At 41.4% G+C, this 15,283-nt stretch overlaps 1 protein-coding gene across 1 annotated transcript; it reads right to left on the reverse strand.

Annotated features, from left to right (window-relative positions):
- Nucleotides 1–8,102: 8,102 nt before the first annotated feature.
- LOC129701998 (type-2 angiotensin II receptor-like) lies at nucleotides 8,103–10,951 on the reverse strand. Its single transcript, XM_055643461.1, has 2 exons — nucleotides 10,904–10,951; nucleotides 8,103–9,994 (listed from the first exon to the last, which is right to left on the reverse strand). The coding sequence occupies exon 2, from the start codon at nucleotides 9,954–9,956 to the stop codon at nucleotides 8,838–8,840; it is 1,119 nt and encodes a 372-aa protein (XP_055499436.1). The 5' UTR covers nucleotides 9,957–9,994; nucleotides 10,904–10,951; the 3' UTR covers nucleotides 8,103–8,837.
- Between the last annotated feature and the right edge of the window lie 4,332 nt (nucleotides 10,952–15,283).

Consider the following 15,283-nt stretch of genomic DNA (forward strand, 5'->3'; position numbering starts at 1 on the left):
ACACTTGTGGTTGGATTTGAATCAACTCATTGTCACACCCAGACACATTCAGCACCATTGTCACACCTAACCCAGTCACAGCACATTCCAAAATGAGATAAATAACAATGACAAGATATTGAGATTTTTAAACAAGATTTAGTTACTGATGACTGAAGCGCGTAAATAGAGTCATTGGGTGATACAGTGTGGAACTAGGCAATTTTGGCCCAAACCGCCCACTGGCCAACATGGCCCAGCCACACTAGTCCCACCTTCCATCATCTGTTCCATATTCCTCCAAACCTGTCCTATCCATGTTCATGTCTAACTGCCTCTTAAAAAGTTGGTATCTGCCTCTTAAATGTGGGCTACAACTTTGGATAATCATTTGCCCAAGAATCAGCAAAATGATCATTTCTTCACTGTTTTCAGTGCCCAACCTCTACTTCTCATCCTTAATGATGTTACCCCGTGTCAATGTGCAATCCTTCCCCTCAACCCCACCCCCCAGTTTATTTCTCTCCCATCCTCTGTGGTTTGGGTGGAACCATCTTTGATTCACGCCCACTCCCACAACTTTCCCGTATATCCATTCTAGTTCTTCCCTTCCTGGAGCTCTCCATCACCACCTCAGTGGATAGGTTAGCTCAAACACTCACCGTTAGCCCACAGGTCCCCCCAGCTATCTCGATTATACGTCCTTACACTTTGCCCATTGTAAGACTGTTCCATTGTCTTTGCCTCCCTGGGTGAGACATTCTGCACAGGAGTCTCCCAACTGTCTTGTTTCTTCCACAATCTTGGTTTTCTGGCTATTTTAGAGGGCAGTGTTCTTGACCACATTGCATCTACTTGCTGCATTTCTGCTCTCACCCATTTTCTGACTGAACAGGGCAGGAACAATTCCATAGATCCTCTTTTGTTCTTGGTTACTTGGTCCTCCAAAATATTCCAACTGGAATTTAAACTGGAGGTGGTGAAGGGAGGGATTAAGCCAGAAAGGGTTATTGGGAAGAAAGTGCTACTATAAATGTAGTTGCATCTGGTTGGGTAACTTGTTCCAACTACCTCCACATTCAACAGATCATCCTTCACAATGTACACCAGTTCCAGCAACATTCCACACCAGTCACATTTTCCGCCCGCTTCATTTTTAGCTTTTATTTTAACGTCATAAGGGATAGGATAGGAGTAAAATTAGACTATCAGGCCCATCAAGTCTACTCCACCATTCAATCATGGCTGATCTATTTCTCCCTCCTAACCACATTCTCCTGCCTTCTACCCATAACCTAAGACGCCTGCACTAATCAAAAATCTATTTACTTCTTCAAAGAATTCCAGCAACTTTGTCAAGTAAGATCTCCTCTTCACAAAGCCGTGCTGACTTTGGCCTATTTTATTGTGAACTTCTAAGTACTCTGTAACCTCATCCTTTATAATTATAATGGGCTCTAAAATCTTACCAACCACCAAAGTCGACTCACCGGCCCTTAGTTCCCATTATTCTGCTTTTTCTCCTTCATATGCAGTGGGGTAATATTGTCAATTTCCCAATCATCTGGGCGCTCTCCTGTTCTAGTGATTCTTGAAATATTACTGTCAATGTCTCCACAATCGCCAAAGCCACCTCTTTCAGAACCATAGAGTGCAGTCCATCTGGTCCAGGTGACTTATCCATCTTCAGCCCTTTCAGCTTCCCAAGTGCCTTCTCCCTAGTAATAAAAACTTCACTAACTTCCAACCCGGCTCTTAAATTTTAGGCACATTACTGGTGATTTCCACTGTGAAGAATGATGCAAAAAAGTTATTCAACTCCTCTGCCATTTCTTTATTTCCCATTATCACGTCTCCTGCATCATTCTCCCGCTGCCCAACTTCCACTCTTGCCTCTTTCTTACACTTTATATAACTGAAGAAACACTTGCTGTCCTTTTATATTATTGGCTTGCTTACCTTCGTATTTCATCTTTTCTCTCCGTATTGGCTTTATAGTTACCTTCTGTTGTTCTTTAAAAGCTTCCCAATCCTCTGGCTTCCTACTAATCTTTGCTATATTATACGCCTTCTCTTTTAGTTTTATACTGTCCTTGGCTTCCCTTGTCAGCCACGGTTGCCACTTTCTCCCCCTAGATTCTTTCTTCCTATTTGGAATTAAATAATCCTGCATCTTCCCGATTATTCCCAGAAATTCCTGCCATTGCTGTTCCACCGTCATCCCTGCTAGGGTCCCTTTCTAGTCAACTTTGGCCAGCTCCTTCCTCTTGCCTCTTTTTTGTGTGTTTTCTTTTGTTTATTTTATTAGAAGTTAATACAGTACAAAACAGTACAGTGGAACCTAATTTTAGGTGCCAACTATGTCATACCGTAATCCATTCTATGTACATCCTCTAGTTTTATGTTTTGAGAAGGAGGTAAGCAAGACAAGAAAAAGAAAACAATAGAAAGGGGAAAAAGAGGAAAAATAGATGGTAGAGAATAGAAAAACATGAAGTGTGTATATAAAAAAAAGAAAAAGTGGAAAGTAGAAATAGGAGAGAAGGCCCCTTAAAAGAGAAATTTTCAAATCTTTAATCGGAGATGTAGATCTATCCACGGCATGAACTGAAATCAGCAATCTTTACGGTACCGCTGCATCACATGATTCCAAAAAGTCGATGAAAGGAGACCAACTCCTTAAGAATTGGTCATATTTATCTATTAGTCGGAGTCTCATTTCTTCAAGGCGTGCTATGTCCATCATATTCCTAATCCACATTTTAACAGTTGGTATGGTTGTATTTTTCCAAAATTTAAGTATCAATATCTTTCCAATTATTAACCCATAATTTAAAAAAATTTTGGGTCTTTATTTAAATTGATATCTTCTACTATTATTCCAAATATAATCCATTCCGTTTTAGGTTCTATTCTGGACTTGAAAAGCTTTGTAAATATATCAAATATATCGCTCCAAAATTTATTCAACTTTGTACATCTTACAAATGAATGTGTTATATTAGCGTTTTGAAACAAACATTTATCGCATCTGGGAGAGACGTTTGAATAAAATTTATTCAACCTCGTTTTTGAATAATAGACTAAGTAATAATTTGAATTGAATTAAATTATGTCTTGCATTAATAGAACAATTATGTGTATTCATCAGATACTTTCCCCATCTATCCTTCGAGATCTTTATCATTAGCTCATGTTCCCAATCTTCTCTTAGTGTTTCTGTTGAGGATAATTCTCTATTTAATATATTATTATAAAAGTATGATATTAGTTTTTGTGAATCAGCCTTAATATTCATTGCTTCTTCTAAAGGGTCTAAAAATATAGTTTGAAATCTATGTGTATATTTCTTCATAAAGTCACATATCTGTATATATTTAAAATATTGATTATCCTTCAGTTTAAATTTTAATTTTAAATGTTGAAATGATAACAGTTTGCCCAATTCATACATATCCCCTACTTTCCTAATCCCCAGTCTATCCCATTGTTGATATGTTTTGTCGATGAGAGATGGTTTGAATGCGGTGTTGTTCAATAGTGGGGTTAGTACTGATAGATTATTTAATTTCAAGGATAATTTTATTTGCTTCCAAATTCTTATTGTATTGTGAATAATTGGGTTCTTCTTGTATATTATACTATTCAATTTTATCGGTGAGAGCAAGATCGTTCCTATATCGTGCGGATAGCACTCCTCTTTCTCCATTCTTATCCACTCCAACTGCTGAGTGGAACTATCCAACCAGTACATTATGTTCTTAATATGCACTGCCCAGTAGTAATACATAAAGTTAGGTAATGATAAACCCCCAACTTCTTTAGGTTTACACAAATGCTTTCATTGAATTCTGTGTGCTCTGTAATCCCATATAAAATTAGTGATAGTAGAATCTAGTTTTTTGAAAAAGTATTTTGGAATATATATTGGTATCGCTTGAAACAAATATATTAATTGTGGTAAGAAAGTCATTTTTATAGCGTTAATTCTACCTATCAATGAGAGCGGGAGCGATTTCCAAAATTTAATCATATCATTCAGTTTATTTAATAGTGGCATAAAATTGGCACTAAATAATGATTTGTGTCTTCTCGTAATTTGAATACCCAGATACTTGAATTTTTCTGTTGCAATTTTGAAGGGGAATTTTAGTAAGTGTCTCGAATCCTGGTGTTTTAAAGACATAATTTCGCTTTTATTCCAATTTATTCTAAATCCTGAAAAAGAGCCGAATTCCTCAATTAGTGTTAATAAGGTGGGTAGACTCGTTTGTGTATTAGTAATATATAAAAGGATATCATCAGCGTATAATGACATTTTATTCTTTGAGTCCTTAGTGTTATATCCGTGAATATTCGGGTGATTTCTAATCTTTTCGGCCAGCGGTTCTATCATAAGGGCAAATAGCAATGGTGATAAGGCACAAACTAGCCTATTACACCTTGATAAGTAAAATTTTGGAGATAGCATATTGTTAGTTAATATTCTTGCCGTAAGTCTATCGTAAAGTAGTTTAACCCATCTAATAAAATTCTCTCCCGTATTAAATATTTGGAGTACCTTGTATAAATACTGCCATTCTACTTGATCAAATGCCTTCTCTGCATCCAGCGTCCTGCATCCGGCAGGCGCACGCAGCGTCTTGACGAGAACAAGATGGCGGCGCTGGCTTAACAGCTGCGGCCCACCTGCAGTCCGTCTGTTTTTTTTCTTTCGTTTTGTTCTTTGCCATGTTTTAGTTAATGTGCGTGGGTGGGGTGGCGGCGGCAGCAGCAGCAGCAGCGGAGACCTGACCCAGCACCGAGCTGACCCAGCACCGAGGCTGTGGCGACGGCGGTGGCAGCGGCAGCCGCAGCAGAGACCTGACTCGGCACCGAAGCTGTAGCGGCAGCGGCAGCAGCAGCGGAGACCTGACTCGGCACCGAAGCCGTAGTGGCGGCGGCGGCAGCGGCAGCAGCAGCAGAGACCTGACTCGGCCCCAAAGCTGTGGCGGAGGCAGCGGCAGCGGAGACCTGACTCGGCCTCTGAGCTGTGGCGAGGCAGCGACCACCCGCGGAGTTTGAACCGTCGCCTCGGCGCAGAGGGAGAATAAAGAGGGAAGAGCCAGAGACTTTAAGATTTTGCCTTCCACCGCAGTGAGGAGGTGATTGGTGAACTCACTGTGGTGGATGTTAAATTTGTGTTGATTATGTGTTTTTGTCATTTTTTTAATTATATGTATGACTGCAGGGAAACAGAATTTCGTTCAGACCGAAAGGTCTGAATGACAATAAACGAATCTAATCTAATCTAATCTAACAAATGCCTTCTCTGCATCCTCTTGCCTCTGTGGGCCCATTTGCCCAGCTGCAATACTGACACATCCAATTTCACCTTCTCCCTATCAAATTGCAGATTAAAACTTATCATATTGTGGTCGCTACCTCCTAATGGTTCCTTTACCTTCAATCCCTAATCAAATCTGGTTCATTACATAACACTAAATACAGAATTGCCTTTACCCTGGTAGGCTCCACCTCAAGCTGCTCTAAGAATCCATCTCGGAGGCACTCTACAAGTTCAATTTCTTGGGGTCCAGTACCAACCTGATTTTTCCAGTCCACCTGCATATTGAAATGTCCCATGACCAAAAATAATAGCCTTTTTTACATACCAATTTTATCTCCTGATGTAAATTGGACCCTATATCCTGGTTATTGTTTGGGGGCCTATGAATAACTCCCATTAGGGTCTTTTTACCCCCATAATTTCTCAGTTCTATCCACAATGACTCTAGCTCTTCTGTTCTTATGTCACTCCTCGCTAAGGACTGAATTTCATTCCTTACCAACAGAGCTACCCACCCCCTCTGTCTATGTTTCTGTCTTTCCAATAGGACTTATAACCCTGAATATTCAGCTCCCAGCTCAGATCCTCTTGCAGCCATGTCAGTGTAATGCCTACAACATCATACCTGCCAATTTCCAACTGTGCTACAAGCTTATCCACTTTGTTCCTTATGCTACGCGCATTCAAATATACCTTCAATTCGGTGTTGACCCGTCACAAACATCCCAATTTTACCTGACCTTACTCTCATCTCCCTTTTGAAACGTTCTGTCCTGTTATTTCCAGAGGCTTCCGTGACCTTTCCTGCACTGTCTTTCCCGATAACTCCACACATATGCTTCCACGTTTTTTTACTCCACCACCTCCCCCCTCCTACTATTTAGTGTAAACCCACCCGTGCAGCACTAGCAAGCCTGCCTGCCAGAATGTTGGCCCCCCCTTCAGTTAAGGTGTAACCCGTCCCTTTTGTACAGGTCACCGATGCCCCAGAAGAAATCTCAATGGTCGAGAAAACTAAACCCCCGTCCCCTGCACCAGGCCCTCAGCCACACATTCAGGTCTCCTATCTCTCTGTTCCTACCCTCACTAGCAGAGTCCAGGTTTGCAGCCTCCTACATCATTCTTTATACTCGCATTGCAGAACCTCTTTCCTCTTCTTACCTATGTCATTTGTGCCTTTGTGCACAACTACATCCAGACCTGATCCTGACCTCAGGTGCTCTCTGTAGAGTTTGTACGTTCTCCGTGTGACTGTGTTTCACCTGGGTGCTTCTGTCTCCTCCCACATCCGAAAGACCTGCAGGTTCGAAGGTTAATTGGCATCTGTAAAATTGCCCCCATCATGTAGGGAGTTGATGTGAAAGTGGGATAACGTTAAACTAGTGTGAAGGAGTGACTGATGGTTGGTGTGGATTGGGTGGGCTAAAGGGCCTGTTTCCATGCTGTATACTAAACCACTGCATTCAGTGTCCATGATATGGCCTTCTCGACATGTGATAATCCAAACACTGATTTGGTGACACCTGTTCTCAGTCCGCAGGAGCGAGCCTGAGCGTTCAGTTACCTGCCCTTCCTGATGAAGGATCCTGGCCTGAAACATTGTCTATTTGTATTCTCCAGAGACGCTGCCTGACCCGCTAAGTTACTCCAGCACTGTGGCCTTGCAGACAAAGCAGCTTTATCTGATCTTAATTGCCACATTAGATCACCTGGTTCTCACCCTTTCCTTTTGTGCCATCCCACCTCCCACCCCCATATCTCTCATGTCTAAAATGTATTTGCCTTTTTGTATTCTTGACTGAGAGATGATATTTATTCACCTAACAGGCAACTAATCTTTGGAATTCTCGTTCCAAGAGGGTTGTGGTGCAAGATTTCGACCTGAAAATGATGATCATTCCTTTCCATCTACAGATGCTGCTTGCCCCACTGAGTTCTCCTAGAGCTTTGTCAGCTACTCTGGGTTCCAGCATCTACAACCTATTGTGTCTCCACTCATAAATATGTGTTAAGAGGCTATTGGATAGGCACACAGATAGGTAGGGAAAGGAGGGATACGGAGTATGTGCCGGCAAATAAAGGTTGGTATTGGCATCATGTTCAGCTTAGACATTTTGGGCAAAAGGACCTGTTCCTATGCTGCACTGCTCTATGTTAACTGCACTTAGAGAAACCATGGTTTTTACAGCAGGAAATTATGCTTTCAATAAAACTTTGAACCCATTCAGAGAGTTAGAAACTGAGAAAGATAGAATGTGTCAAGGAAAAGGGCACTCCTTTCCGTTTTTTCATTTGCCAAAATGATTGCAGTTTTCATACAAACCAAGCCAACCTTTTGCTGGAATATCACCAACTCACGAATTACATATCATTTCACTGCCATCTGCTGTTCATGTACTGTGACACCCATTGTTTGTAAAATTGCCCTGTGCTGTGTACTATCACCCCATCTAGTGGAAAGTACTATTTTTACATTCTATTTGCAGACTGATTGGGTGAACAATAAGGACCAAGGGAGCTCAGTCTGAGGGTGGTGAAATGGGTTGAGGGCTCAAGACTGAGAGTTCTGACCCAAAATGCTGTCTGACTCGCCCTCCAGCACTTTCTGTTTTGCATTATATTTCCATAGGAAGGTTGAAAGTTTTAGTAACTTTTAAACAATTATAAAGCTGTTTTCAAAACTCCAACATTGCAGAGGAAGGAAATCTGAAATAAAAACAGAAAGGGCAGGAAATGTTCCAGAGGGCTTTCTGGCAAATATTTACAGCATTTTTATTTTTTATTTCATTATTGTATTTCCAATATATTTAGAGATCATAGGCTAGAAATTACATTGCAGAATATATTTTATACACGCTGCATCAGTGGACTGAGTTGAAAAATTAATTGGTGAAGATGTTTGGATCTGCCTATCACCCAATATTGGAGTGCATGGGAGATGGGAGACCAGCAGTGGCATCAGACATAATGCAACACCCAGAGTCAATGCTGCAAGAGGAATATACGGTGAAAGAAGAGCTTGGGTCGTGCACAGGAATGCAGATTTTAATAGAAACAAGCTAGCCAGGGTATCCTTAAGGCAAAACACTTTGCCTACATTGTTCTGAGACAGTCCATTGCAGAAGACATCAATGTATCCAGTTCAGATGCAATGTAGGAGCATTCCTCATGATGGGTCTTCCAAGTTGAACTCTGGCTTCCAGCTCCAAATTTGAGAAGCGGCACTTTGAGACCTTCAGTCGTGGCGGGTATGATGATGTGGCTTACTTCATGGTTTATAGTCAACTCCAAAAGTATGCTGAGCTAATTAGTAAAACTGCATAGAATCGTCTCACGGCAACATATTAAAATCATTCCTCAGTGGCTCTGAACCATTTGGCAAAGATCCCCAATGCAGTGACATTTTAATGCCGCTTTTGTGTGAATACAATTCCCTAACTCCACGTGTTTTATCATTAGTTGCACAGTTCCGTGAGATATTAACAGAACTTTAGCTCAGTGTCATTCTTGTTTCTTCACAGCTCACTTCTCATGAATGGTTAGGCCCAATATCGGTGGTGTCACTGTTCTTGCAAGATGTGGCCGTGCTCCTGGTTGCTGAGCTCCTCCGGTTGTAGAGATTGATAGACCCTCTACGAGCCATATCAGTGAGCTGCGTTTGGAACTGATCTCCCACCAAGCAGTAGATCAAGGGGTTGACACAGCTGTTGGCAAAGCCAAGGCAGGTGCTAACTGGCATTGCAATTCCAATAATAGTGACCATTTGGCAATCAGTGAAGAAGTTCAACTTCCACATTGCACTCATAAAAGTCAATACATGGAATGGCAACCAGCAGATGAGAAAAGCCAGTACAACTGCAATCACCATCCAGAGCATCTTATTGCGTTTGCATGTGTTTCTATCCGATACTTCCATCCTCATCAGATGACAGGCAAAAGAGCAGTAGCATATACCGATCACAGTGAAGGGAATGAAGAAGCCCAGAATATTTTCCATCAATGACAACGCGGCAGACCAATGTCCAGCATTGCTGGCGGGATATACCATTGTGCACCTTGTCTTATCCAGACTTTGGATATAAAGGGGACCTTGAAAATAGACAGTTGGAAAGGTCGCAACTAAAGCCACAGTCCACACAAGGATCATAATGCAGTGAGCTTGACACAGAGCCCTTTTTGTCTGAGAATCAATCGGATGCAGGTGTACCAGGTAGCAATCAATACTCATCGACATAATAAAAAATGCTCTGGCATATAAATTCAGAGATACAAGAGAGCTGCATATTTTACACATCACTGCCCCAAAAAGCCAGTTGTACCCAGTAGCATAATAGACAGCCCAGAGGGGAAGTGTGGACAGGAGGAGCAATTCAACAATCGACAAGTTGATGATGTAGATGTTAGTGACAGTTTTTAAATGAATGCGGTGGCAAAAGGTGGCGATTACCACACTGTTCGCAATGAAGCCCAAGATAAAGATGATACTGTAGATAATGGGGATGAAATGGGAAATAAACTGCGATGAGACGATGAAGTGGCATGATTCGTCGGACACGTTACGCAGGAGAGATGGAGCAAACTCGGCAAATGAGATGTCAACAATTCTAGTGGTGTTGACAGGAGAGGAGCTGGAAAGCAATGGGTCCATCTTTGTCTCTGCTGGAAATGGTTCCCTGCGTGTTGAACCTGTGACATAAAATACATGGCAACGCTTAATACAGAAAATAAAGATTACAGAGCTTTGATGATAATCATTCACCAGTGCCACAGCACACAGATTGTATTGGGAAGGAGGAATGTCCACTTCCCAATCCTTTCCTCTTTGCTGACCTTTTTATATGGTAATCCGATCATTGCGAATGTTATGTTCCGGGAACTTGCACCACAATGCTGAGAATTATATTCGGCATTCGGTAACTTTCCCTTTGCTCGACCTATTGTACTTGAGTTTAATAGATGTATTTATGTATAGTATTATCTGGTTTGATTGGAGCATGTAAAGCAAAGCTTTCCACTGTACCTTGGTACCTGTGGCAATAATAAATCTAAATCTAACATTTTTAGTTCCCAACTTCCTCTTGCAACATTTACATTTTTCATCCTTGCTATACATTGTATTTCCACTGTTTAAATTAGAACTCCACAAAAGGTGTCAAAAACAAAAATCAGTCCAGTAAAGTCGATATAAATCGGAGATTACATTTAACAAACCCAGAACCTCGTTTAGCACAATCAACTTCCAAATGCTCTACTGAATACTTTCATTCTAGTTCTTCCCAATCGTATTTTTCAGCATTTTTGGTTTCTATTACTTTGATGTCTGTTGTTTAATTGAAGCCAGCCCTCCCTCAGATATTTTTCTTGTGCTTTTTACTTTGTGAGGTTTTCAAGGGCAGCGCTATAGGCAATCTCTGATTAGTAAACATTTACACTCCAAAGCTCATTTGTCTTTATTTGCCCCAAATTTAGTTCTTAGACATCTTTATATTTAAAAAATCAAGCCTAATTGCTTTCAAAGTTAAATTTATTTTAAGTATCCATACATTCTAGTTTACTCATTACAAAGTCTCTTTAATTTATACTGCTATAGCTTACCGGCAGACGAGATGGGCTTGTTGAAGTGATTTTGTATCTCAGTGCAGATTTGGTTCCAGATGTCCAGCAGAGTACTTGTGGTCCTTTTTATAATCTCACAGAGAAATCACGTGGAGTCCTTGCATCCAGATGGGATTTTAACTCACATGGGACAGAATCTTTGGCAGCATTTGTATTGACAGAGAAATAACTTTGTTATTATGTTCCTCTTGAACCTTAACCCTATGGCAAGCGAACATTTCTGAACTTCCAAAAAAAAAGTATTGGTTTACAACTCGTAAACCTTTTTAGTCTGAGAGCCAACCTACTTCAAATTTTCTCACGGGATGAAACTTATTTCAACTGTTTGTGTTTAAGCCAACTGTAATATCTTTACCCAAAGCAAGTAAAGACACTGTACATTGAACTCCAGGGAAAATTAAAAGCAGAATACTTTTGATTATTACATCAAATTACCAAATGCATTGGAAGAATGTGCCATCAGTACTCAACAAACCCTTCCTGCCCAGTGCTGGATAACCATGCGATAATCAGCCTGCAAAAAATAGGACTCCCCAAATATTTCACAACTAAGTTAGGAGCTTGTTCACCTTGGTTTAGCGATAACACAATAATGAATTTTAACACATTATCCCAAAAGCAACAAAGTTAGTTGCCCATCTAGTACATCCTAGAGTGTTTTTACAATGTCAACCAATCTAATTATTAGCCATCTCATTAACCATTCAATTTTCAAGTACCCAGTAATTGTTGAACTGGCTTTAAAGGTAACTCGTAGAGTTTCAACAGTGACAAGTGGCATTGAATTCAGGATTTTATCAGTTGTGGAAATTGTTTTTTTGAGACACATTGTGATAATCTAAAGTTTCTGTTCTCTCACCGACATTGTTCCCACAATTGTAATCGATCTGTTGAGACCTGTCATTCTTTCTCACATTGCTTATTATTTTTTTTTTTTATTCAAATCGTTTGCTATGTCGCTCTTCAAGGGAGATGCTAAATGCATTTCGTTGTCTCTGTACTGTACACTGACAATGACAATTAAAATTGAATCTGAATCTGAATCTGAATCTGAATCTGCTTGGCAACTTTTGAACGTTTTGCCACTTACCTACACCAAGGAGTAATGTACAACAGCCAGTTAACCCTACAATACATCTTTGAGAAATAAGAGTAAATCCAGTAGAGTCCCAGTCAGAGGGAGAACATGCAAAATCCACACACAATACTGGAGGTCACAATTGAAGCCAGCCCCCAGAGAGTGCCACACCAATGCCGCAATGCCTGGCTCCCTTATAATTTGGAAAAATGTGTGATTTGGCTGTTGTATGTTTTGTCTACATGAAACAGCCTATTTATATAATGATTTTGATAAATGCATCAAAGGGAGAGTTGCTAAAATTATTGTTGACAGAGGTATAAATAGAAATGTAAGTCATGATGGAGGACCCAAGGAGACTGTCAAGTGAATTTAGAAAGATGGTGAATGGGAAATGGGGCAGAATGTAATAAAATGTAACAAGTACTATTTTAATAGATAATATACTTTGCTTTTAGTGTTTCAAAGTGACAAGAGATGCAGAGGAATCTGGATGCCCCTGCAAGGCTACTGTGGAGTCAGCTTGTCCGTCAGGGGAGCCTGGCCAGGTTGGAAAACTACAGAAAAATTCAGGGAAACTTCTGTTCAACTGTTCAGTTGTTGATCTGACTAAGAGAGGGCCTGAACATCGGGCCGCCATAGGACTGCGGAGGGCTCAAAAGGCCCCGACCACGGGTGAACAAAGAGGAAGTTGACTGGACTTTATTGCCTTCCCTCACAATGGGAAACGTTGATTCCACTGTGTGGGGATGTTCATGTTAAATTCGATCGTGTGTTCTTTTTATTTGTATAGTTGTATGGTAACTCAAATTTCACTGTACCAATTGCTGCATGTGACAATAAATGTGAACTTGAACTTGAAACCTTTGGTCAATTGTTGGCAGTCTGTCACTCTACAAATATAAAATTCCCATTTTCTGGACTATTGGATGTTATTTATATTAATACCACAGATACTTATATGTTTAACTTGCTACACAGTAGTATTAGAATTTTTATGGTGAACTTGGTAAGTTTAAAGGGAGCATGAAATAGAATTGGGTGAGTTTTAGCTACCAGTTTCCACCGGGATGTTTCAGATTTACCCCGGGTATTCCCGACCCCAAGTCTGGTCCAAACTGCACTGTGGAACTGTGCCTTTTGCCACACATCCCACTCACAGTCCGGCTCCATAGATCACATGCAGATTAACGAGTCAGCCAGATGCCAAACATAGTTATCCCAAACCAACAGGCTGCCAGACTATTGGAGCCTTCTACATCAATGCCACCTCAGTTGTCACACCCACACAATTATCAGTACATAAAAGTGCAAGAATGATTTTCTCATGATTAATATGTTCAGCAGAGAAACCTCAAAAACAAAATATTCTCCATTTCGCTTTGACTTACCCAGAATCAGTCAAACTGTAATTAATTCAATTGCATCTGTTTAAAACAACATCTGGCAATGCTGAAGGGACAAGCCATCTCACAAATTCCCACCTCGGCAGCATCATTCATTGGCATAATGCCACAAGATATCTGCTCATGCACATTGGCTATATTTGACCTGGTCGGCAGTTCAGAGTTTAAATTTAAAGATCATGCCTTTTTCTTCTTGCGTATAGCGTGCACAGCCTAAAGTTGTAGGACAACGTGTTCTATTTAATCTTATTTGATTGTGCATGCCAGGTTGATCGCATTCATTCAAACATGAAGGTTGCAATCTCCCACCCTAAAGATCATGTCGGAAAATATGGGAACCAGTTTCAGCTTAAACCCCCTTTTCACGGTGAGACTTGAAGCAAGAGGTAACCAGAGTTTGACATCGTGGGAACCTCGTGCGGTAACAATACGGCATTCGTGGACCACCGTGGCGCTAACGGCAGGTAATCGTGTACCTTGGGTACTCGGGAGAAAATTCAAACATGTTTGAATTTGTCCAAGAGTGTCTTGTGCACTTGTGGTTGAGCATTGCAACATTGTATGAACGAAGTGTCCCGTGCGATATCCGTAGTAACTCTTGCGGTCACCGTGGGAACTCCTGCCAACGGTGAACCCGGAAGTTGGATAGTGAATCCAGCCAGTTTGCTATTTACATACAAATCTAATAAAACTAGCTAAGCATTTCATTAATGTCAGTGTGTCTCTTTTTGTCTGAAAGATGGGGGTGTCTTCATTTACTGGCGGTGGGTGTCTGTCACTGAAACAGGCAGGTAAGATTTCGCATCCACCTTGTGTGTGCGTCTCTCTCTCTCTCTCTCTCTCTCCCTCCCTCTCACACAGGCGTGAATGGATGAACTCCGCGGGCCAGACAGCATTTACGGAGGGAAATGGACAGACGACCCATTCTTCAGGCTGCCTTATGTCCCCCCCCCCCAACTCCCACCCACACACGCGAATGCAGGAGAAACTCAGCGGGTGCAGCAGCATCTATGGAGCGAAGGAAATAGACAACGTTTCGGCCCCGCTGCACCCGCTGAGTTTCTCCAGCATTCGTGTGTGTAGGTGGGAGTTGGGGTGGGGGGTGGGGGGAGAGACATAAGGCAGCCTGAAGAATGGGTCGCTGTCCATTTCTCTCCGTAGATGCTGCCTGGCCCGCGGAGTTCATCCATTCATGCCTGTGTGAGAGAGAGGGAGGGAGAGAGAGAGGGAGAGGGAGGGAGAGAGAGAGAGAGAGATAGAGAGAGAGAGAGAGGCAGTCCTGGTCAGTCCTTTGAAGATAGACACCAGTTGCTTGGAGCAACTCAGCGGGACGGGCAGCATCTCTGGAGAGAAGGAACGGGTGGCGTTTCGGGCTGAAAGTTTCTTCAGACTGAAAGTTTCACCTCTCAGTAGATCATAAAATAACACAATAATCACGGTCAATGTGAGATACAGTCTTTATTCATATTTGACAAAATAAAAAGACGACTTCTTGCACATATTGAGAGAAGGTGCATCACACCAAACAACATTTGTCTAAAAAAACAGATTATTCTTCAGCTCATTAAAGAGCTCGGGTGAAAAAAACGAATAGAGTGTGTGACAACAAAGTAACATCATTTGTGCCATGTGATTAACTACACTACAGTCCACGATGTTCATTCGGGAAAGATCGGGAGACGGACAAGTCACTCGCACAAATGACAGAATTGCCGAGTACCGTGGGAACTCTTTACTCTACCCCCGTTATATCGTGTGATATCGTGCTAGACCACGACCACTCCACTCTGGCTACATCTTGCGTCAAGTCGCCCCGTGAAAACGAGCCATTAGTTTAGAAAAGAGCCAGGCAGCCAAAACACTGGAATTTGTGCA

The sequence above is a fragment of the Leucoraja erinacea genome, chromosome 12 (assembly GCF_028641065.1).
Source record: "Leucoraja erinacea ecotype New England chromosome 12, Leri_hhj_1, whole genome shotgun sequence".
Classification (NCBI taxonomy): domain Eukaryota; kingdom Metazoa; phylum Chordata; class Chondrichthyes; order Rajiformes; family Rajidae; genus Leucoraja; species Leucoraja erinaceus.